This window comes from Emydura macquarii, unplaced genomic scaffold, assembly GCF_026122565.2.
Source record: "Emydura macquarii macquarii isolate MOO-44397 ecotype Brisbane River unplaced genomic scaffold, CSIRO-AGI_Emac_v2 contig_3328, whole genome shotgun sequence".
Lineage (NCBI taxonomy): Eukaryota > Metazoa > Chordata > Testudines > Chelidae > Emydura > Emydura macquarii.
Genome location: NW_027133465.1, coordinates 7775373 through 7801001, shown reverse-complemented (window position 1 = coordinate 7801001; position 25629 = coordinate 7775373). Strand labels below are relative to the sequence as shown.

General features: G+C 42.8%; 1 protein-coding gene across 4 annotated transcripts in view; it reads left to right on the top strand.

Moving 5' to 3' along the window:
- Window positions 1–16869, top strand: part of POLD3 (DNA polymerase delta 3, accessory subunit) — a 32192-nt gene extending 15323 nt beyond the window's left edge. For 2 of the 4 annotated variants that reach the window (XM_067533231.1, XM_067533230.1), the window contains exons 8-12: window positions 2533–2695; window positions 4031–4158; window positions 9361–9455; window positions 9684–9762; window positions 15137–16869. In XM_067533231.1, coding sequence (XP_067389332.1) covers window positions 2533–2695; window positions 4031–4158; window positions 9361–9455; window positions 9684–9762; window positions 15137–15342 — 671 coding nt within the window. In that variant the 3' untranslated portion in view covers window positions 15343–16869. The remainder of the gene's footprint in view (window positions 1–2532; window positions 2696–4030; window positions 4159–9360; window positions 9456–9683; window positions 9763–15136) is intronic. The other 2 variants (XM_067533232.1, XM_067533233.1) reach the window with 2 other exon arrangements.
- The last annotated feature ends 8760 nt before the right edge of the window (window positions 16870–25629 follow it).

Here is a 25629-nt window from a genome sequence, read left to right as displayed (position 1 = left end):
TCCTGAAATCATTGTGGTAATGGATTGGCTAATTGTAGTAAAGAACTACTTTGGAACATCAGGAACTCATTGTTTTAGCAAAGTACTGAAGCAGTTAAAAAATGGATGCTATGTAGTAGTGGTGGAGTAGCTAAGAAAAAGCAAGACCGGGCCCTACTTGGATTTTTCTCCGCTTGTCTAACCTATAATTTGCTATACTTTTGTCTGCTCTTTGAATCAAGGGGATTAATTCTTGGGTCTGCTGTCTTAGGGTACAGTAGTTAGTAAATTGGCATATAATTCAAAGGCAGACATTAAAGGAGAGTTGTAAGTGAAATATTTCCATACTATAAAGTTACTAGGTGGAGATCAATTGGGCTGACACTTGTCATGCAGATTTTTAACCCAGGAAGAATTTGTATTTAAAATGAGCAATTTTTGATTGGAGAACTGACTATTTACGGAGTGTGTTAATGATAGTGATTTGGGAGAGAAAGCAAATGAGGATGAGGTAGCTGGTCTTGGAAATTAGATCATTTATGGGATGATAGAGCTGATGGTTGGAATGGATGAATGAGGGAGATTTTTCTAAGTGAAAGCATGCTGAAGATTCTGAAAGGAAAGGGTTTGGGAAACAAATGTGTAAGATTTTCTTCAAAAGTGCACCAGTAGTCAGGAAACTAAGAGGATTCAAGGATGTGCTTCTGGAACAAAGTAGGGAGAGGTATTGGTGGTGTTGCTATGAAAGAAATCTGTTGGATTTTGCTCAATACAGGATCTGGCATTGACCATTTAATAAATGATAGAGAAGTGTCTGATCATAGTGCTAGAGATCCGCTTAGGTTTCCATTGTAAGTCCTTGTTTTGTTAAGGTATGACGCTGTGGGAGGTGAGGAGATTTTCATCATAAACTTCAAAATTAGAAGAGCAGTTATTACCATTAATCCAGTTAAATTTTTAATATCTACAATGAGCCCAAGAGCAACAGAACGTGTTCTAAAAAGTGCGGAAGCTGAAGTAAAATGAAAAGGTAACAAATTTGGAATAAATGACACTTTCTTCCTCTAATCTGTTGCTGTGTATGTTTTGCTGTGTACTACTCTAGTACTGAGCTCCAGCGAATGCACCCCTTCAATGACCTTTGTTAGGTGGCTGAAAGGATGGAGCAGGGGATCAGATGGACAGAGGGGAACTTGGCTCTTGGACATTAATATCTGTCTTTCCTGGCTTTAGAAACTTTATCTGAAGACTCTGGCAATGATAAACAGTGATTGGATCCTTTGGCTTTTTGCTGTTGAACATGCGGTTGGTTATTTTGTGTCATACGTGAGCTGCGTTACCTAGCTAGGATCAGTGAAACTTTGTTAGATGAAGCAGTTGACCTGGTTTTGATGGACATTGGTCCAGCTGACTGCTTGATTCAGCATGAGCCAAGGGACAGGTGCCAGAAAAATGCTGATGCCAATTTTGTTAGAGCTGTCAGCAGTCTTTAATCCTGCTGGTCATGAGGTTTTGTTGACTCAGTTGTTGAATACGTACTCTTCCTCCCTGAGGTATCTCATATATGGGTTGTCACAGGATTTTTAGCTTGTCTCCTCTCCTGTTCAGTGTGCATGTAAGGCTGCAGAGGGAAGTCAAGGCATTGTAGTTAGGCTGCTGGTATATAAGACCACTGCCTATCATGCTGACCAGTATTGTCTCATTGGTTCCTTGTACTCCCCTGTCTATCTGTGTCCACCTGTTGTCTCTTGTCTTGTACTTAGATTGTAATCTCTTTGGGGCAGGGACTATCTTTTAGTCTGTGATTGCACAGTGCCTAGCACAGTTGGGTCCTAGATTGTAACTAAGGCTCCTAGGTGCTGCAGTAATACAAATAATAATAATTGTGGGCTACAGTGTCACCACCATAGAGGCTAAACACCGTTCCATCTACACTTCATCAACCCTGGATTTTGCTGTTTCTGTGCTTCTCATGCCTGACTAAACTTTGGACATGGACAGGAGTGAAGTGGCTGAAGCTGAACCCAGACAAGATGGAAATTATGTTGCGTTGAGGGATTCATCTAGAGCAGTAGAGGGGACTGTGCCTGCACCCTTTTTCTGATATGGTGTGTAAGGTCATGTGGGATCCCTTGATGCAGCTGGATGTGCTGTGTAGTGCCTTCTTCCATCTGCGGCTGACTGAGGCCTGGTCTACACTTCGGCAGCAGTTGACAGGAGTTACGCAAGCTACTGCTGTCCTTCCCTTCTGCGTGATGTCTTCACTGCACTGCGCTAATGGGAATTGCATTCCCGTCAATGTAGCACTGCGCCACTTGAGGGGGTGGTTTTACAGCGTCGACTTCTGGATCGATTGAGCGGGTCTTCACTGACCATTCAGTCGATCCAGAAAGGTCAATCTGATGGTGGCGACTTTGCCGCCATCAGTATAGACATACCCTGAGACTGCAACCTTTCCTTTTGCATGCAGACACTGTTTATTAATTCCTTTGTCATTTCCAGTCTGCGTTGAATAACCAGTGTGTGCTCTTACTTTGTTCATATTATTCACAGATAAGCTTAAAGTCAGCTCTGAGTCTGAACAGCCAAAGGAAGAAAAAGCAGTAGCCAAGCCCTCAGTTTCTGTAGTGGAACCAAAATCACCCCCCAGTGCAGCACCGGAGAAACCTGGGAAGAAAATGGAGCCTGTGAAAATTCAGCAAAAGGACAAAAGAAGGTAGAGCAGTGATTTTCAGACTCTGATCTATTGGACTGCTTGCTGATAGTTTGCAGAGAGCTGCCTGGTTACATGGTGCTGGCTCAAATATAGCTGCATAAATTACATTAAAGACAGCTAAAAATATATTAAGATTCTTTCCTAATATTTCTTTTCCATGTAAACAATCGCTGTAGTTACAATAAGGACATTATGCAATTGCAAATGGAAGGGTGGTAGTCCAGGTAATCACCAGTGGGTGGGAAGGTGTTTTACAAGATAGTCTCTTTATGAAGTTGTGGCCCACACTATAAACAAACTTGGTAACCTCTGAGAGCAATATGGGGAACTGGCAAGAGCACCTGTGCTGCCGAGTGGATTTATAGTCCCAAACTTATGTATACAGACAGCTTTCACCATGTGATGTGCTGCTTGATGGTTGGAGTAGCTGATGTACAGCTGCTTTTTAAGACACTGAATTACTTTGGGTGATGTTCCAAGTAAAATTAAGCACAGTCCTGTGTATTTAATCCAACCCAAGCTGACAGAGACTAAAAATTATTACAGCCTCATGGCTGTTTGGTGGCCTGGGTATAATTAATTGGTGGTCTCATTCCATTTCCTGCTGCATATGTATTCACATCACCCAGCTCACTGTCACAGCTGGTGCTAATTGGCCTCCTTGTAGATAGTCTCGTTTGAGAAGCCAAGGGCTTGGAAACTGCACATTGGCAGTGCAGTGTAGGGAAGGCTACTTGGGCTTACCTGTTCTATGAATATGCAGAGGCCTTCAGCCTCCAGGGCTTTTAGTCTGGCATGTCCCGCCAGCACTAAAAGAAGAAAGAAGCTGTTTTGCTTTTCCAGTAGCAAAAATGCGATTACATTAAAAAAGTATTTTAAAATGGCTCCAGAAATCTGAGACACTACCTCATAGTCAGTGGCAAGGAGTCTATCAAAATAACTTCTTAGTGGGTCTGTTAGGACACTAGTTCTTAGACGGCTGAGCTATGGGGACGAGGTCAGTAATGCACTCCTGCCAGACTACCTTGGTCAAGCAAGATGAGGCTCTAGGCAAGCCCCTCTGCACACTGAACTAAGTGGTGCTAAAGAAATCTTCACCATATGAAGAGCTGGAAATGGAAGAGAAGGCCTTTAAAAAAAAAAAAAAAAAAAAAGTCCATCCATGTGTGCGTGTGTGTGTGTGTATTTATCCTCTTACATACTGAGTTGTGAATTTTGGAGTGTCTGGTAGATACTTTTTTTCCTTGTAATCTGTACGATTATGAAGATTGTAGTTGCCTAAATCTGTGTCATTTATTTTTTTACAAACACATTAAAGGTATGAAGCATGTTCAGTTTGTTTTTTTGTGACAGTAGAGCAAAGCGGGTGGATATGTCTGATAATGAAGAGAAAGAGGATGAAAATCTGAAGAAAAAGAGGAGGCGAATCAAACGACCTCAGTCTGACAGCAGTGAAGATGAAGGTAAGAAGATATGATTACAAGAAACTAACCAAGGAAAAGGGAGACAGATGTTCTTGTTGTGACCATATTACTAAGTGATAACACCACCCCAGGCTGTTAAAGTCAATAGTTGAGGGAATAATTTGAAAGCCCTGAAGTGTTTGTGGGCCTAGTATCCATGCAAGTTGCTGCACTCTGAATTTCCCTTGATATTTTTGCCACAAGCCACCTCAGTGTACATTCTGCAGGCCCTGAGTAATTTGGTCTTATTGTAGCTTAGCTCAGACCTGGCTGTCTCCTCAGCGAGTATGCTGCCAGTTGCACTAAATTGTGCAAAGTGGTTTCTTTGATGTCCTGTGAAAGGTGTTGTGCCCTACACAATGTCATAACCAGTTCATTTAGTAACTTGTGAGTAGGGTGTCGTAGGAGTTAGTTTTAGGATTTTGATTATTCATAATGTTTATAGCAATTGTTAGGATGACAGTTTGAAAAGTGAGACTTCCAAGAACACAGATAATAGAGAAACGGGAGTCATCCAATACAACCTGACCCAGTAAGGTCCTTGGCTCTCATTGATTTTGCTAGGAGCTGAGTACACAGAACTTTGAAAGATTGGGGCCTGTAATGAAGAACAGTACAACCAGATTCCAAAGGATTTAGTCCCCAAGCTACTTTAGGTAGCTCTTAGAGGGAAGATTAAAATCAGCCCATCTAGCCGTCTCATCATTTTCATCGCTCTTCTGTGATTTTCTTCCAATTTGTCAGTATCGTTCTGGTAAGAAAGTGACCAAAACTGAATGTATTATTTCAAGTTTCCAGTAGAGGCAAAGAAAGAGACTATTCCATTGCTGTGTGTATGTAGCCCAAAGTTCCATTGGCCTTTTTTTTTTTTTTTTTGACTGCTATATTGCATTGCAAATGCATCATATTTGCTGTACACCAACACTTCTGTGTCTCTTCACCATTAGAGCTGTTCTGGTCTCTCCCATTGAATATCTGCTCTGGATTTTTATATTTGGGTAGTTAGGGTCTTTGAGTCCACTATCCTGTCATTTACCTCGAAATTTATCCAGGGATGTGTGTGTTCTCTTCTTCCAGGCTTGGTGTCTATAGCAAATGCCCTAAGTTGTTCTTCCTTTGTTTACAGTTTTCTGTTAATTGTCTCTTTACTCTAAGAATGTCATCACCAGACTTAGTTAAGTTAGGAACATAAGAATTGCCACACAGGATCAGACCAGTGGTTCATCTGGCCCAGTATCCTGTCTCTGAATATGTAGCTCATAGGTGTTGTAAATAGTCTAGGCATAGTGCTATCTCTCTTTCCCTTTTGCCCCAGTTCATTTAAATTGATTGTAGCCAACCCCAATCAGTTTTGAATCCTGAAGATTGGTACCTTATAACATTTGTGTGTGTATAATATCAGAACAGAATATAATCGATTCCAGTGCTTCATGAATCCAAGCTCCTTGTTTGAATCCTGTTTGTTTGGTTTAGAAGATTTTTCACTTGAGCAATGTAGTTATAATCAGTTTTTCAAATTAGGTTTTATCTAGGCTAGAAAGTGTTGCTGCTTTGAGTTTATCAGTTAAAATGTCAAAACCCTCCTTAGTGTGGATGCAATTAAACCTGTATAACTTATCGCAGTTCAGGAAGCACATTAACCTATATTGATATATGGCACCTTTATACTGGTATAACTATTGGTAAAAAATCACACCATAACCAAGTAATTATACCACTATAGCTTTTCTAATGTAGACCAGGCCTGAAGGTGTGATTGTTTTGTTTTTAAACCAGTTTGTTTTTAAACCAAATGAAGCGTGTCCACACAGAGGTTGCATGAGTTTGAGTGGTTTATTTTGGTTTAGCTTAAACCTGTTTTTAATTAATTTAGCTAAACCAAAATAAGCCACTCTTTAAACTGACATAAGTGCCCATGTGCTTTTGCACTGGCTGAACTAAATCAATCTAAAAATAACACCCTCAGTTAAATCAGTGCAACTCTCTTGTGTAGACAAGACCACAGATACATGAATCATACCACCCACCAGGGAAACAGCACAGGGCAATTGTTGAGCATCTTAAATCAACATAACAAGTTAAGGACAGGGTGTTTAAAAATATTGTTATATCTAGTTGAAACTTCTAGGGAAGTTTAAAAACTTACTTAAAATACCCACGTAATAGAAATTGTTTCTGGACGTTAGGGTTGTTAAGGTATCTTTTAAAATGTGACTTGAATGTAAGCTGATGAAGTGCTGTCTCCATGAGTCTGTAGACAACCGCAGAAACATTAGAGCTTCTCTTTGCTTAAGTTGGCAGGGTCAAAGTAAAATTGGCAAAGCTGTGGTTAGTTTCACTGTTATCATTCAGAACCCCCAGGCAACAAACCCTCGAGACTCGTGTCCCTTTCCTGCTGTCGCAGCTTGGGTCAGTTTTGAGCAGGAGCAGGGGCCGCATGAGTGTTATTCACACATTGGAGGACTCAAAACATGGCAGTGGAGACCAGCCCCCTCATAGCAGCCAAGAAGCTCTGAAATGGGGAGAAGAGACAGAAAGCACTTTCACTCTTCCTGCAGGCTGGCGGTTGGTATTACACTTCAAATTGATCAGACACCACCTAGCCAGAGCATGATGATAAACATGAAGCCCTCCAAACAGGGTCTAGGGATGTCATCCTGGAAAAAAGTCCAGCAGCCTCCACCTGAGAGTGACTTGTGGCGGAGTTTTTTCCACCAGGGCATTGCCCTAGAGCAGTGGTTCTTAACCTTTCCAAACTACTGTACCCCTGAAGCCTGAGTCCCACCCCCACGGGGCTGAGGCATGTAACTTAGTTTCATGGCGCCCCTGTGGCTCCAGGCAATTGCCTTTCTTGCCACCCCCAATACCAGCTCTGCACTTGCGACCCCTCTAAAACCCCAGGTTAAGAAACACTGCCCTAGATCCTGCTTTGTGAAGCCAGCCCCACTTCCCAATATTCGTCTTTCATAACCACCTCTGGCTAGTGGTTTAGTCCTCTGGCTAGCTGTCAGTGAACATTTCCAGCCTTGCATAGGAGTTTTCCAGACTGTAGTTGCTTTCGGAATCATGCTCTGTCTTTCTCGGCAGCTAGCACCTTCAGAAAAGATCAGTGATTAGGTTCTGGTGTTTGTACGACACCTGCCACATACTGACTGCAGCAAGGTGATACACCGAGTCATGTGATCCTGCTCGCTGTTTGTTCCTGTGCCTCGCTCACTGGAGTCGTTAGGAGATTGAGTCCTGGTTTGAAGAACATAATTTATTATTTATCATTTGCAGCCAACCGTTGTTTCGCTTGAGTCCTGCTTAACCTATGAAGGTCAGTTGGCCTCATGCCTGGCACAGTCAGAACTCTTAACACTGACCTAATCGGTTGGGATAGTTACAGATGCAGAAAGTTTGTTACAGCTACAGTATGTATGTTACTCTACAGCCAGCAGAGACAGGCAGGAGGTGGAACCAAGCAGGAACTTTATCCCCCCATCCATCACTTCCATTGTTCTTGTTAAGCAGTAAGTTAGAGGAGGAGGTTCCCCCCACTGCTAGCTCTCCCCAGCTTTGAAGCTTCACACGGCAGCAACTTTCACTTGGGCTGAAGGGGACTCTTCTTACAGCCATTTAAGCTAGTCAGATAGTGATACAAGGCACTTCTCTCCCTTGCCCTGCCTGTGTTGAGTGCACCACCTCCTCGCATCTCTCCCCCTCTGCCAAACCCAGAAGGGACTGAACCCAGTTCTCTTACATGACTACAGGCCTTGTCAAGTTCACTCTGCTTCTGCTTGGCAAATATGTGGGAAGGGCCAATGCTGCTGCCGCTCTCTACAGACTCCAGAAGATAGCACTGCATCAGGGTTGGGTTTTTTTGCAATTTGAAGCTTGCGTTACTGCTGGGTCCTCCCCACCCATCTACTGCATAGTACCAACGCTGAAAGGAGTGTGCAACAGGTGAAATAATTCTTACCTAACAATTATAATGGGAGGGAGGGGAGAGAGATGTCCTTTGCTGAACTCTTTAGAGCAAATAATAGTAACTTGCCCTTAATAGTTCCTTTAATCAAGGAATTTTAGTGCCTATAAGCACTAATTGTTTGAGATTCATAGCATCGTAGTATATTAAAGTTGCAAGGGGCCATCAGGAAGTCATCTAGTCCAGCTCCCTGCTCAAAGCAGGACTAACCTCAGCAAAATCATCCCAGCCAGGGCTTTGTCAAGCTGCAGCTTAAAAACCTCTAAAGATGGAGATTCCACCACCTCCCTAGGTAACCCATTCCAGTGCTTCACCACCCTCCTAGTGAAAAACTTTCCTAATATCTAACCCAGACCTCCCCTACTGCAACTTGAGACCATTGCTCCTTGTTCTGTCATCTACTATCATTGAGAACAGCCTACCTCCATCCTCCCTGGAACCCCCTTTCAGGTAGTTAAAGGCTGCTATCCAGTCCCCCCTCACTCTTCTCTTTTGCAGACTAAACAAGCCTAGTTCCCTCAGCCTCTCTTCATTAATCTTGTGCTCCAGCCCCCTAATCATTTTTGTTGCCCTCCGCTGGACTCTATCCAACTTGTCCACATCCTTTTTGTAGTGGGGGCCCAAAACTGGACACAGTATTCCAAATGTGGCCTCACCAGTGCCGAATAGAGGGGAATAATCATTTCCCTTGATCTGCTGGCAGTGCTCCTACTAATGCAGCCCAATATCCTTGTAAAATAAGTGTCTTGTCCATTTTACCAGTGGGCAGAGACAGAGAAATTGAGTGACTTAGTGAAGTTTGCCCACTGAGTTGGGAATATAGAATCTCCTAAGCCCCTCTAACAGAATATTGCTTTGCCTCCTCTTGTGAGGATCTGCCAGTGATTGAAATACATAGCTAGTAAGTAATGCTAACATACTGCAGTCTGGGGGCCTAAAGTTAGTGCTTGATTTTTTCAAAGGTGCTGAGCACAGACATCTCCTATTCCAGCCACTGAGAATTGTGGGCATGGAGCACCTGACAGTTTAGCCATTCGTTTGGGTGTCTAAATATGGATTTAGATGCCTGACATTAGGCATGCAACCTGGAATATTTTGCCCTGACTTTAATAAGAGAGCCACTTTACAAGCAAGGGCTAAAAATACTTAACAGATGGCATGGTAAATGCTGCAAGCCAATAAGGGGGCACTGTCCCAAATACCATCACTATGTCCAGCTCTTTTTCTTTTGGCAGATGTCTCAGTATCTCCCACACCTCAAGAAGCTAACCCCCCCTTGCCTTCTCCTGAGCCTGCACCGAAGATTGAACTAGAACCTTCATCCACTGAGGTACAGACACATTCTGGTGATAATTTGCATTTGTGTTTGTCTTGATAAAGGGGAAATTTACAGTGTTTGCAGCAGCAGGGGCAGTAGGGTGTGAGGGGAAGGGAGGATGGTTTCTTAGACCTGACTTGAATAATGAGACGGACTATATTGGGCGATTGGTCATCATGCTCATAGAAGCTCTGTGCACACAGCCCACTTTAACTCTTGATTCCTCATGATACCCTTCAGACTTTGCCAGGAGGGAAGAAGCGGAAACGGAAGCGTGTGCTGAAATCCAAAACGTTTGTGGATGCTGAAGACTGCATGGGTAAGAATAGCTCACTCTCTCCTGCACCCACAAATAGGGGCTCACTTTTGTGAAGAGTCTTAGGGCTTGGTTTTTTGGGGTTTTTTTTTGTTTTGTTTTGTTTTTGTTTGGTTGTTTGGTTGTTTTTTGCAAGTTTTACAGACCAAACCTACCCAGGGAGGCGCCCACAGTATCACTTTATTCTTCCTTTCTTGAACTTTAAGGATTCCAACTCCAATTTCCTGCACTGTAGTAACTGTTCCTCTGGCAGAGAAGGGTGTCGTGGAGCTGTTGTTGAATGTATCACTCTCAATTGAAAGCTTTTTGAATATTTTCTTTTGTTCCCTACCGTTTTAACCAGCACTAGCACTTGCCCTACTTTCCAAAAATGTATGCCTTTAAAAAAATGCCACAGATTATGGAACAGGTTCATTGGTGACACAAAGCAAATAGAATGCACCAGAGAAGCTGGATTATACCAGTGAATCTGGCCCTTAGTATAATGCAGAATACTCCCAAATAAACTGGGTAAGAACAGAAAGCAGCATGTTTGGGATTTGGGATTTAAAACTCTAAAAATCAAGTACTTTGTTCCTAGCAGGCTGTGTTCTTCTCTTGCCCTTGGGAGGAGGCAGGTCTGAGCACAGGTTTGGGAGCCAGAAACATCTAAATTCTAATTCTGCTCTTACACTGATTCCTTCGGTGATTTGAGCAAAGCACCTAATCTCCCTAGGCCTCAGTTTCCTCTACTATTTCCCTACCTTGAAATAGTGTTGTAAGATTTAGTAACCTTTATAAAATGCTTTAAAGATGAAAAACTGGTGCAAGTATTATTTATACTAAGCACATTGTGAGCCTGATCCTACAAGATACTGAGTGCCCTCAATTTCTGTTGATTTGAATAGGAATCAAAGAATCTCCTCCTATCCCAGGAGAGGGATCAGGTCGTGTGTTTGTATATCTCCTTTAAAGAAATCTAAAGCTAGCAGGAATGTAATTGGCTACAATAGTAATTAAAGTCTCTAGTACTGGATTTTTGTCAGAGGAAAATAATTCAGCATTGTTCTTTGAGTTTGCATTATGGGGTGTTTTGCACTCCTGACTCCAGATAGGACTGTTAAGACTTTTGGAAGGAAAATGAAAACCTTGCCCCACAGCTAGTGTTTTAATAAGGTCTGCATCCAGGGCTTGCCATAATGAACATTTAAAGCTTTTATTTCCAACAAAGAATTCTGCATTCCTTTTTCTGTTCAGCCTTTTCCAAATGTGCCAGTACTGGGAAGCTTGCCTTTTCTCCCATTGGACCATAGGTTTAAATGGTGTATTGTGAAATACGCAGACCTTTGGTTTACAAATTAATATCCACTACAGTTTTATGAAGGGGAAAATTAGCCCCCTGTGGTACTCTTGGAAAAGGCTCAGAGTAGCAAGGAGAGAGTCCGATGGGACTGTGATGCTGAAGAATTGGGTAAGATGGAAATACTACTTTATGTACCAAAAATTTGCACTAATCTGTGGTCCAGAACTTGCAGTCCCCATTTCATCCTGTCTCCCCTCCCATCACCCATGTAGGCCTGATAATTCTAAGGTCTTGCAAACCTCCTGGGCCGAGATAAAATACTTGTATCGTTTGAACTATGGGATTCTCATCTTTTTAAAATGATTTAAAGCTGCCTAGATCGGAGCCAAGATATTGGATCTTCAAATCTCATCGTTCTGAATATCATCCTGCTATGTACCCTCCCTTGAATGTCTCCATGATTTTAGTGTCCACTTTCCCAAGAACTACTACAGCTAGAAATGGGGAATTATAAAGCACATCAAATGCTCTAGGGCCTAGCCCTGCAGCACCTCACTGAAGTCAGTGGGAATTGTGGGTGCTCACCATCTTGTAGGATCAGATCCTTAATCTAAAGTCTTGTCTAATAACAAAAGTTGTGTAGTTTTTTAACCAAGCTGATATAGCTGAAGTGCTACAACCCCCTCCCACCACCATCTCCACCCCAGTGTGGATGCTGTTATACTGCTATAAAGATACTTACACTGGTGTAGCATGTAGGGCTTGTCTGCATGGGGAATGTTTTAGCAGGTGTACAGCTATAGTTCTACAGTAATATTTCCCCATGTGGACACTCTTACTCCAGTATAAGAGTGATTTTGTTTACAGTTTAGCTTAAACATCTTTCCAAGTGACATAAGCTTAACTGAAAAAAGGCACTTTTATTCTGGAATAAGAGTGTCTACAATTGGGCTATTCTGGTTTAACTTTAGGGTTTAAATTCACACCTTAAGTCATACAAAAAAAAAATCTTTCCTGTGTATATGAGACCTACTTCCCTTAAGGGAAGGAGAGTCGATCATACTGGTCGGTATATGATACCCGGACACCAGTACAACTGTGCCCACACTAAGGTATGTTACTAATATAACTTTCCGTTGTTAATTAATAATCACACCCCTAGCCAAAACCTGCATGTGGACCAGATCTTTCTTAACTCTGCTTCTCTGAGAGATTGAACGTGTCCTAATGTGACGTTAGCAACCAGATTTAATAAACTCCTGCAGATATTGGGCCTGGTCCAGGCCTGAGAGAGTGTTTGTCCCTGTTTACCATGGAAAAGCAGCATTTAAAATGTGCACTGGTGACTACAAAAAGGCAAAGCAACTTAGCAAAGAAACATTCAGCTAAACGCTAGATTCTCTGTCAGACAGTCTCTAACACCAGGGCCTAATGGAAATCCTCAATAAGTGATTGCAAACAGATAGCATGAATTATTTTGGGAGGTTAAATTATCCTAAGAGCAAAAGTGGGGAATGAATCAGCCAGGAATAAAAGTCTCTTAAGGCTGCTTGTTGAAAAGCTGATTGATTGTAAAGAGAAACTGGCTTGTGTTTATAGTTGCTATTAGACTATCTAATCACACTGAGGAGCAGGGATTAGTACCACAGGGACTGGTGCTAAATGGTTTATCTTTATATCCGTGGATTACATGGAAGCCCTTATTTAATTTAGTTGGTAGAACTAAAAGCCATTTTTCCAGAAGTGACGTTCAGACACCTGCAAAAAAGAGTAGAGTTGCTAACTTAAAAATGGTTTGCTAGAAAAATAGCAGAATGCTTTGGAAGCTTGTGGATGAGTGTTTACTTGTGGTATTGATGGTTGCAATCAACTCAATTGACTCCAGATCCATTTTAGTAAGCATTATTTTCTAGAACTAAACCTTCCATCATAAAACACTGTGACAGCAGTGAAAGGGGAGGTTCCACTAAGTAATACTCATCTGAGTTCAGTGACTGGTTGGTTACTAAATGAAACCTCTCTAGTAATGCTTTGAAACGCCTGCTATTTACCCTCTCCATAGAAAGAAGCAACTACCTAGGTTTAATTTGTGTCTCTCCCTAGCTTGTAGTAACTTTCACAGGGGTGTTGTGTAAAAGGAATGAGCTTTTCACCTGAATTTCAGAAGCACCAAGTACTTTCTAGGTATACATATAGCCATCATTGCAACAGCATCCAAACCAAGGCAGTGGATCTGCAGGTGCTCAGGAACTTGGAAAATCAGGCCATCTGTGTATCGTGTTTTTGTAAGGGTGGGTGGAAAAGGTGCCCTTGCAATGCCGTTGTGGGAGCGGGTGGGATTCAGATTAGGCTGTTGAACCTTTCAGTGCTAGAGTAACGGCTCAGATTCAGTCCTGGTCAGTAGTTACTGAAAGCCGTTACTGTCTGTTGGCTGCTGCTTGTTCTGTGTGAAATGAACTGGTGGCTGCAATCCAGTCTCCAGCAGATAATTATCCTTGTTGCAAAAATCTTCACTGTACTTGGCATCCTACATGTTGTAGAGTCCATGCATTGAGAAATTTGGCAACTGAACTACCCTCTCACCCAGAGAGGCGGTCCCACCCAAACAGGGCTGAAGCACTTGACTGGGGCGCCTCGGCCTGCCACTGCCTGTGGGGTGCCTGCTCTGTGGCTGAGTATGCACTCAGACATCAAGGAGATGGGCACTGTGTAAAATCCTGGGTAGAGGAGAGGACGTAAACCTCCACGGCTGTTCATCTGTCGTCTTTCACTACGTAGATTCACTTTGTTCATTTTAAAAGTGAAGGGAGGCCGGCTAACCCAGTGGATAAGAGCACTGGATTGGGCTTTATTCCCAGCTCTGGGATTGTGAGAGACCTCGGACGAGTCACTCCACCTCCCCGTGCCTCCGTTTCCCCATCTGTAAAATGGGGACAGTGACGCTTGCTGACTCTGAGTGCTGCATAAGAGCTAGGTATTGTTACTATCCCATCTAGTTCTTTGTTTTTAATCTCGGCCGTGCTGACGTTCAGTGGTAGTTTGCTGTCACTGCTGCTGGACACTCACCAGACTGCTGTGAATGGATCCAAATGCTGAATCCCCACATGCCCTTAATTTGCTGGGGCTGGGCAGAGTGCGGCTTGGCTTTGGGCCTGTAGGCACACGCTACAGGGGCAGATCTCACGTCTGACTCACTTTTTGGCAGTGTGGGCCTAGGCAACTGGACTTTGAAACCGGTATCACCTCCCCCAAGCCTCCCCAGCAGTTCTTGCTCGTTCCTCAGAATGTCACCAAAGGTGTGAGCCTTCTAGTTTACAATTTACCTCATGCACAGACCTGTCCTAAATAAAAAAATGTGCCTACATGCATTTCCCTGCCTCAGGTTCCTCACCACTCCGGAGAGTTCTTTGGGCTTGGGCAGAATCCTCTGGGGTGTCCAGGATCCTTCCTCTGCGTCTCATGATCTCTGTTCTGAATCACAGAGTTTCCAGCCCTGCTGGCTTTCTCTGACCTTAGCTGGTCCCTCAGTTAAAGCTGATGCTTCAGAAACCTTCCTGCCTTCTGCCCAAACTCTCCTGTCCTCCTCCTGCTGAGTCTTTTTTTTAGCCCCTGCTCTGTCACCTTTGTCTCTTTGCCCTGTTTGGTATTTCTCCCTCTCTGCAGAGAAGTTGGAGGAAGTAGTTTCTCCTAGCCCCAGCCAACCGCTTTCCATATCCTGTTGTTTGGTGCAGAATACATGTGTTAAACTTAACTACTCTCCATTGTCCCTGCTCAGGTGGGGGGTACATGGTGCCAGTGCCATCCTCTGTCAGCAACTGGTGCGTCAGCAACATGTCCACGTAGAGGCATTCCCTGGCGCAGCAATTTTGTAACAGCTTTGTAGCATCAACCAGAATTCGTACATTGAACGTAGACAAACTCCCCACATTGTCCCACTTGCATACCTGAAACCTGCAGGGCTAGGACGCTATTTATTTTAACTCCTTGTGTGGTGCTCCTCTGACACATCCTCATTGATTCCCTGAATATACTGGTTGGTTGTTTGCAGCTGTTCTGAGTGAAGGCTTAACCACTCCTGCCACGTTCTCTTTCCAGTGACTGAAAAGGTTTATGAGAGTGAATCCTGTACAGATAGTGAAGAGGAATTCACCACGTCCAAGCTGCCAGCTGCACGCAGTCAGTCCATGGCATTTGTGAAGAAAGAACCCAAGGAGGAACGGAAGGGCCCGAAGAAAGGGGCAGCCACTGCCAGCAAAGCCAACAAACAAGTCTCCATCATGGGTTTCTTCCAGAAGAAATGAACTGAATCTCTCCCCATGATCCCTGGGCCGCTTGGAAATGTCGTTCCTTTCAGTAGCTTTCTAAAAACCTCGGCTTTGGAGGAGAGCAACAGATGGGCTACCCTGGTGGGAAATATCTAGCTTACTGTGTAAGTAAGCTCTCCAGACCAAGTTTTGCATCAGGAAACTTAATTTTATCCATTCGTGTAATGCTTGTAATTCTGTCCTCTATACTAAGCCATATAGAAAGCAGTAGGTGGGGGCAGGCTGTAGAGGAACACTCGGAGAGCTGTTACCTTGTTTACATTATGACGTTTTAATTTTTTTAAGCATGGCCCTTGATCTGTCCAGTATTAAGGCCTGAGAAAATGGACTGAATAAGAAGCTAATCCTTTTAGTGGAATCATTTGACTTTTTTCCCCCTGTTCATTTAAACGTTCAGGTTGGTTAAAAACTGTAATGTAACAGGCACACACACAACTCTTGAACATCTGCTTCAGCTATAACTGGATGCAATGAATTTGATTTCTCCCCCAGGACTGGTAAATAGTTTTCTTTCTACCTTTATAATCTTTGTTGCATAAAGTACCACATGTAAAATTCTCTCAACCATTTCTTCCTTAAGTACATCCTCTGTAAAGTGCTTGGATGTCTAACTGGAGCACGACACTGCTTGTGCTCGGTCACACTTTGCAAAAACATCATTAAGGCTTCCCACGCAGTTGGATATAGTGAAACTGGGGAAGGCCCAACCCTGAGCTGCTATTGGGAAAGGAACTGTGTGTTCAGCTCTACAAGTGGGTGATTATTGAATCGAAGGTGAGCATGTTAGAGGTTTGTCCCGATGAAAGTGACACTGTACCTGCCTGCATCGTAGCCAGAGACATAAAGAAGTATGCATCTCCTCTTTTGTTGGCGTTTATTTATTTAAAGTCTAATGGGCATGTGCCATGTACAATATTTTTAAAAAAGTAATGTCTAAGGAAATGTGCCATAGCAAAGTATTGGTCCCAAGGAACCAATAACCTGTGAAGATGATGTGCAAAGTATAGGGGCCCAAATGGTCAAAAGTGACTAGAGATTTTGGTTGTCTGAGCCCTAGTCTACAGTTTAAAATTTAGAGGGACTTAGCTACATTGCTCAGGGTGTGAAAAATTCACACCTCTGGGCGCCGTGGTTAAACTGGCCTAATCCCCCAGGGTAGACACAGCAAGGCTGGTGGAAGAATTCTTCAGTCAACCGAACTGCCGCTACTCAGGGTGGTGGATTATGATGAAAAAACCTCTTCATTGTATCTATAGATGTTAAAAAACAAAGAAAACCTGATGCCGGATGCAGTTGGCTGAGTAAGGGTCGACATGTTTGGGACATGTTTGAATGGAAGTAGAGGGCCGCCATTGGAAAAGGATGGAAAGCCTTGGTTTAATCTTTACAACGTTCTTTGTATCTTTCTCAGAAATATACCACTTCAATTTTTCTATTTTTCATGGTATAGCTGGAAGTATATGCTAAGAGTAATGTTAAATAATAAACCTCTTTAAATACTTACTTCTCTTGTTTGTGTTTCTGATTGTTTTGGAGAGTTGAGCTACTTTCTGATTTCCCATATAGCCTGTATAAATCTGTATAAAGCTGGTTCATGGTATTCAATTGCATGGAAAAACTTCCAGATATAAAAGCAATCCAAGACTTTACAGAACAAAGGATATATATATTAAAAATACAGCTGGAACTATTCACCAGTCCAGTAATAGTTGGGGAATCCAGAAGGTGTTTTGAGACCATGCTTTAACATTTCAGTTATATCTATTTAATACGGTGCTGAGCTATGAAACAAACGTGCTGGTTTCTCTTGCCATTTATAAAGATTAAAAAGACACATTCTGGCATGACAGTTATCATGATAAGTTCTTGCATTGTTTGGAGGCCTTCTGCTCTAACCACTCTTTTCAGATTTTGGTGGTTCAGTGCCTAAGGTGCTAGCCTAAGACATAGGGTAATGGGCCAGTGACTGTAGGCAACTTCCCCATCTGTAAAATAGGAATAGCACTTCCTACCTACCAGAAGTGTAGAGGGATAAATACATGAAAAGATTGTGAGGGGCCCAAATACTATAATGAAAGACCTATAAATACCATAGATAGTAAGATTTTCTTTATACTCCCATGGTCAGATTGTTTGTCCAAGATGTAGCCCAGGTTAATATTCTACATCTCTAGATATAATAATACACAGCATTTGCATGATGCCTCTTTTCTGGGGCTCTCTCAAAGTACTTGTCAGATGTTGGTGTCGCTATCCCCATTTTACAGATGAGGAAGTTGAGGCTCAAAGAGGTTAAGTTATACATTCTGACATGTAGGAGTAAGAATCAAGAAGCCCAGTCTGCTAGGACCCTGTTCCTGTTCCACTGGATCCTGCTGACTCGGGGCAGAGGATAGTTTTAAAAACAATGCACACATATTAAGTGATGGCTTGAAAAACGGCAGTTTGAAGGGTGAAAATACATATCCTTTGCTTTGTAAGAGGTCTGGAAAACTAACTTGTAAGAATGCCTCTGACAACTTCCCGCATTGTTAAGCAGAGCTGATTCTGTTTGGAAAGATTGTTGGCATTTTTACTCCTATCCTCCACTCTGCCTTTGACTGGTTAAAAAGGTCTTTAGCTGACTAGAGCAGCCATTGGAAAAAGAAAGTGATTTTTGGGAGGGATTGGGAAGCATTCTTATCAATTTGCACTACACTGTTCAAATAAATGTCTGCAGTGAAATCCATCAGCGCTTGGCATGCAAATCAGTCATTTCTAAGCCGTCCCTGTCCATGTTCAGCGTGATGCTAGCTCCCCCAAAAGAGCATGTGGAATTGTTTTGTTCCCTCTGTATCTTCGTTCCTGTTGTGCGGTGCCAGTGGAACATTAGATATTGAACAGGAGAGTGCAGAACAGCAGGCCCATATAAGGAAACAAAATCGCTCTACAAGGTCATGAGTGGAATGAGTGGATAACATGCATTTGCCAGCAATGTGCTGTGCGTCAGTACTCTGTTTTAATAGACTCCTTTTTATCCACTGTTAGGGGATCTTACGAAGAAGTGTAATAGCAGTCTGAGTTGGAGCTTCTCTTAGTGTTTGTGCATATAGATTATGGGAGTCATGGCTTGGCCTTCATGGCGTCAACTCACTGGATTCAGTTTTGTCCCAATGTCCAATCTATGTCATGTAATAGTTGTCAAACGCCACCATTCTGTAGCTCCACTGTCTTTGTTCCTTCATTTGATAGCCAGCTTTCTCTATTTCTAGTAGCCCTGTCCATGGAGGAGCCGTCCGTATCTGTCACCTTGATTCTGCCAAAAACGGTAGCTCTGTGTCCCAAATAGTATAAATCCAGTCGTATCAAGGAAATGAATGTCCCCTCCCCGTACAGCGGTTCACTTGCATATCCAGTTGAAATTCTATGGTCCATTGATTTCCTGATGATATCCCATCATGGCCACTCAGTGCTGAAATATTACAGTGATGAGCACTATAGATAATTAAGATACGTTCCCACAAGGACATTTTGCTATGTACATCTGCCCTAATGCTTCTCCCTCCAGAGTCCTTGGAGTTTTATTCACAGTATCTTCTCACCCATCAGATAGACTAAATGGGTGGTTCTCCAGACTATTAGGCTGCTTTGTTCCAGCTACAGATGAATTTCTTAGACCCACCAGCTCCTTCCCTCAATACTGAAGACTATCCAGTACCAGCAAAGATGATGACTACTGTGGAACGGGTATCTGTTCCTAGCCTTCACATCCTTCATTACTAGCAAAATAGTGTACGGGCTGTAACACTAGCAGTGGTTATTTTTTATGCCATTAACATTTCAAATTGGATCCTGCAGTAAGTATGCATGCTTATGAGGTGGAAAACCTCTGCTGAGGTCTATTATTATTATGGCTAAGGAAAGGTAAAGAAAGACAACTTCTGATCATATGGAACGAGGGTGGAATTTGGTAGAAAAAATGTAACCACTACTCTCTTTGCTCTGCGTGGGTTCCATAGCTGATTCACAGCTTAGCTTAGTTCTTGCCGGCTGCATGGTTTCAACTTTCCCCCTTACATCTAAGAGAACAAAACCTATTAAATGCATAACCTCGTCCTATAATTGCATGAAAGGGTCAATAGACAGTCTGATGCATAAAGACCCACATCCTAAAGAAAGTGCTCATGCGTATACAGTCAGTGATCCTTTTGAGCATCAAATATCTATGTCAAATGCAGAGAACTCAACTGGAGCATCCAAATTATTTCCGCTGAGAGCGCATTACGTGCACATGGTGCATTAAAGACCTGATGGGCTTCTGCTGTCGGGCTGAGAATTGATATTCAACACACAACTATAACAAGAAGTGAAGACAGACAAAGGGTAGCTGACATAAGACATGCTCAAGTTACAATTTGCTTGTATGAGTAGCTTTTCTGTGTATTTTGTTGATGCCCTTTTGTTGTCTGTAGGAGAGAATTACGAAGATTAAGGGGGTCTGCTATGCTAGTCCATCTTTGTTGCTGTCCAAGACGTTTTGGCTTTATTGACCTGAATTGAAGGGGAGTCATTCTAAGGGAATCCTCACCCCATTTTCTGCCTGAAGTAGCTGGTGTAATGGAACTGGCCCCAAATAGATGGTCACTGAACAGATTCTGTGCCTGTTCACATGGGAATGTGCTGTGGAATGTTTCCGAAGAGACTTTTTAATAGATTGAGAGTGAAGTTTAGGCTGTGATGCTGGTCTGAAGTTAAGCCCCTTGTGCTGGGATCCATTTATATCTTGTAAGCTAAGCAGGGTCACTGTGTGGATAGGAGATATTCAAGGAACTCCTAGGTTCTGTAGAGAGTTGTGATGGTTACGCACTAAGTGAAATTCCTTCCCTCTGAGCCACCATTGAACCAATGCCCAACAGGAGGCAGGCGGGTCTGCGCTGCTAGAGGTGTTGTCTTTCGCATGAGGCCTAAATTCAAGTTCCTAACCAGTTATGGTTGTTTAAACTCAAAATTCTTGCTGCAGCTCATTGCAATCTAGGCCTTTAACAACATTCTCACCATGGAACTGCAGTCTGTACCTGTGACACATTAACAGGGATCTGGTCAGTGCTGGAGAGCAGTAGTTATTTACGATTGGATATTTACATGGAACTGTAAATGTGTGCAGGCGTGCTGCTTTATGCAAATAAACCAGCCCCTGCCCCAGAGATCTTTATAGCAGGTTGGGGTCCCCTCTTGGTGAACCAGGGAATGTGTGTGTAAAAAACATCTTGCAGAATGAAACTGTCACTCACTGTGTCTGTCAATCCCTGTAAGCACCTATCTGTGTCATCAACAAGCAGGGAAGCTTGTTTCTGGATATGGAGACTAGATACTGAGTGATGGTAGGAAGAGGGAAATGTTTCAAGGACCTGGCAGAAGCTCTTGACTCCCGTGAAGGTATCTGACGTCTGATCTGATTGCCAAGATGGGTATGTGGTCATGGGTCCCTTTGGAGCCACTGCTCTTCCTGGACAATCGCATATCAGTTTGCACTTTATCCTATTCATGATGGTCCTCAAAACTTAATATCCAGGTTTGTCTTCTGCAAAACCCATTGCCACCATGGTGCCAACAAAAGGAAACCTTTGTCTGCCAGTCAGTTAGAATTCTTTGCCTATGTTGATAGAGTAGTGGGCAAAGGAGAACTGGTGTATGATTTATTTAGCACAAGATCCCTCGCAAGAGGCTACCAAAGAAACTAAATAGTCATGGACGTGAGGTAAAATATTGTTATTGATCAAAAACTAGCTAGGAAGAGAAAACAAGAAATAGGACGAAATGGTCCATTTTCATCACAGCAAAAGGTTAACAGTGGTGCCTCAAGGTTCTAGCCTAAATCCAGTGTTGCGTAATATATTTATTTGTGATCTGGAAGAGGGAGGTGAGCAGTGTGGTAGAAATATTTGTAGATGATACAAAGTTACTTAGGTTAGTTGGGAGCAGAGAGAATTGTGAAGACCTTCAGAGAGACCTAAGCAAACCGCGAGAATGGGCAATGTTATGGTAAATAAAATTCACTGCTGATGAATAGGAAGTAAAGCACATTGGAGGGGAAAAATTAAATTACTCTTACATCTTGCAGGGTTCTAAATTAGCTGTATCAACGTGGGAAAGGGATCTGGGCTTCACTGTACACAGCTCAAGGAAGACCTTGGCTCGGTGTTGTCAAAAAAGCACACCAGATGCTGGAATGTATATGGAATAGGATGGTGAATGATGCAGAGAAAATTATAAGAGAAGGGCAACAAGGAACGAACATCAGTCTGGAAAAACTCTCCTATGAAAGAGTGAAAACATTAGGATTGTCTGCCTTAGAGACATAAACAAAGGAGAATTCTATTAAATTAAAGGTGGCAATTACAAAACCATTAAAAGGAAATACTTTTCATACAACATATAATTACACTCTGGAATTTCATTGCCACGGGATGTATCGAAGCCAAGAATATAGCACATCTAAAAAGGGATTGGACATTTATCCAATGAACATGCAGATCCAGAATTATCATAGTTAATGCTTTCAAAAGTTTCAGAAGAGATATTAAACCTCATGCTTTGGGGTTTAAAGCAATCTCTAGCTATTAGAGACTAGGATTAAATCTAATATGGGTGACGGGTTATGCCACATTTACCTGCTTTGCGGGGTCCTTGCGCATTACCCTGAAACAGCTGATTCTAGTTACCCTTGGAGCTAGATGGACCTTGTGTATTGCAGGATTGCTATTCCCGTATACCTGGGACTGACAGTGAAGGGCACATGGTACCATCAGCTGGTCCAGCATGCAGCACCCATTTAATGGGTCATACAGACCCAGGGCAATGTATCGCAGCACTGTTCTCTATACTGGCTCCCTCTAACCCCTCCACGGTTCTGTGCTAACCTTTGCTGGACTCTAGGGCCTGGAGACTGACCGTCTCAGGAATGAGGATGCAATGGCTGACAGAGCCTGAGGTGAGACTTCCATGAGCCATAACCCAAGCCTGCTGGGTGGCAAACCATCTCCTGTGGAACCCCCTGCTACTGGATATCAGGATGAGCCAGATCTAGCTAGTTTTAGGGTGCAATGCAAGATTCATTTGCGTGTGCCGTGACAACTACTAAACAAAAGTGAACTGTCATCAGTGCCTTCTTTTGAAGCAAACGAGCAATACTTCCTTAGAAAGCAGCAAAACCTATGGTGAGTGTGAGCCTTTTGTTTACTGGTAAATTGTGTGTGTGTGGCATCTAGACACTACTTCTGGGTGTATTAGATATGGACACACACAAGTGACGAAGCAGCACAGGGTGGGTGATGAAGGCTCAAGCTTTTCCCCTTCTGGTAACCTCTGCAGGTTCTTTCCTGGGGAGCTTTTCGATGCACTCATAGCCATGCTATCTGGCAAAGCTTTTCTGAACGACTGGGTCGGAAGTCGGATCAGCAGTTTTGAACTCTTTCCCACAGGGATTAGTAGAATTCCATTACTTCTGAAATTTGAGAAGCACGTCGCATGCCACAGGGGAAACTGAGTGTAACCTGAGCAGGTTTCATTTTTCCATTGCCATGCCCTTATCTGAACAGGATGAGATTCACTTTTGATGAGTTACAAGTATTTCTTTTGAGAGGCTGATTAATATCCGTATGGTATTTTGAAGTATTTTAAGAAAGGTTGCGGGAAATTCTTCCTTTGGTCGCGTCACCCAGTTGGAATGCATCTAAGATACCAAATTTCAGTAACGCCTTCATCTCATTGTTGCTTGCTGCCATTGTTTGACATTTTCGAATCGTATTATACCATAAGCAAAGCAAAGACTGCAAACAACAAATGGCCTTTTATAGAAGCTTATAAATCAGGATACTTTAGGGAGACAATGATAAGTATAACCGCACTTACTTGAGGGGGATGTTAAGGTTGAATGAGGATTTAAAGCTATTAGCTAAGATTTTATGAATAATGTATTATTTTATTTGTATTTTGGGGACCCTGGAAGGACAGGCTGTTGGGGGATTATGCCTTGAAAGATTAGTATCTTAAACACAAGAATCAGAGTTGTGGCAGTGTGGCTTAATGGGTAGGGTATTGGACCAGACACCAGGAGAGCTGTGCCTCTGTTTCCCCATCTTTGAAATGGGGGCATTGGTACTGACCTCTGTTGTAAAGTGCTGTGTGTGATATATGCACTGGGGGGTTTTTTTCTTGTGGGGGTTTGTAAACATAAAACATAATTCCCTTCTCTTAAAAACCCACTTCTTCTACATAACTCTCAGGAAGGGAATTCACCATGTCAAAACTCCATGTACTCCCTGCCTCTGGATTTCCCAGAGTGAACTGTTTACTAGGGCCAGATCCTCAATATAAGTGTCTCTTTTGCTCTCTTTTACACACTTAACACATGCACACATACCTCTCTCTTTTCAAGACCTTTGTGTCTTTTCTGTTTTCTCTTTCATTGGTTGTAATAGTTCCTTGGAGCTACAGAAATAACAATGATCTTTTTGCTGTCCTGTCCTCTCTCACTGGGCAGCTGCTGCTTGTTTTCCCGAGCTGGAAATGGATGTGAAATTGGCTGAGCTGCTGCGTATTTTAACAACAGCTTCCATTTAGGTTGCCCTAATGCCAGAACAACATTCTTCTTTATCCACTAAAATTGGCCAGCACAGTCTCTGTTGTTAGACTTGTAGCTGCTACAGCTGCAGGGCCAGTAGGGGGAGCACAGAACAAAGCAACAAAGGTGTTTAATTTTTACAATTTCTGGTTGAGGGTAAAAATTACATTAACAGCAGAAATGGTCAAAGCCCAGCCAAAGGAACTGAGCCAAAGCCGATAGAAATCAACAGGAGTCCTTCTATTGACCTCAATGGGTGTTAGATTAGGTCCAAAGATAATTCACTCAGTATGTGCACATGTAACAATGAGTGGGAAATCAAAAGGGGCAGACTTTAAGGTACAAATTGATGCAAGTAACTTTTTTATATATTTCAAGCATCCATCCATTGCACTGGGAATTTTTGTAGAAATTAAAACACGTAGTATAATCATTGGAAAGTATATAAATTCTCATGCTTCAGGGCATGAGCCAACCTCTAATTATGGGGGTCAGGAAGGAACGTTCCCTATAGGCAGTTTACTCTGTAACTGCTGTAGGGTTACTTGTACTTTTTCTGAAGTGGCTGGTGCTGGCCACTTTTGGGTACGGGATACCTGATGAGATGGACCATTGGTCTGACCTATAAGAGCAAGAATATCTTCTTACATCTCCTTTCCCTCCCCTCTATTTGTCCTGGTGAGAAAAGAAATCAGGGAAATTTAAATGCAGAAACGAAAGTAATGAACTAGTAGGGGGAAGACAAACTGGACATACAAGGGTGGGAAATCCAAAAGGCTAAGTGGCTTGATTCTGATTTTACATACCCCTGATTTACACTGGGATAATTCATTTGAAAACAGTGGGGTAACTCCAGTGGACACTGGTGTGAGATCTAGAATGAGACCCACGTTTTCTAATGCAGTATCAACTTGCCCACACTGCAGTTTCTGTGGATGCTCTCTCCATGTATGTAGACGTGCGGCACAGCTAAGTTAACCTGGTGTTGAAAACGACACGTGCTCAAACGTCCTGCCTGGCTGTGTAGTGGGGTTGGGAAATGAACATTAGATTTTGCATTTGAGGATACATTTTTTTTGCACAAAGTTTTACAAACTGGGTGCTGTTTAGTGTCCTGTACTACACAAGTCAGACTCCATCATCTGATGGCCCAGCCTGGCCTTAAACCCTACGGGTACATCGACACACAAAAAAGAGCATCCCAGCAGTGAGTTTCAGAGCCTGGGTCAACTGACTCTGGCTTGCAGGGCTTGCACTGCAAGGCTAATAGTAGACATTTGGTCAGGCGTAAGGTCAGGCTCTGAGATCCAGCGAGGGGGGGGAAGGTCTTGGAGCCTGGGCTCTAACCCGAGCATGAACATCTACAACTGCTCTTTTTAGCCAGTCAACACGAGCCCAAGGCAGTTGACCTGGGCTGTGAAACTTGATGTCACAGGGGTTTTGGTTTGTTTGTATTTTAGCCGTGCAGCCTCTCTAAAAATGTTGTGCAGACTTCAACGATCAGTCAAATTAAAAAGGGAAATTATAAGCGGGTGTTAGTAGCTCCTGGGGTGACGATCAAGACTGGTTGACTGGAGAGAGAAATATTCTGACACAAATCCAAGATCGATATTTACTTGGAGGAACATTTAAAAAAAAAAAAAAAAAAAAGAGGAAACAAG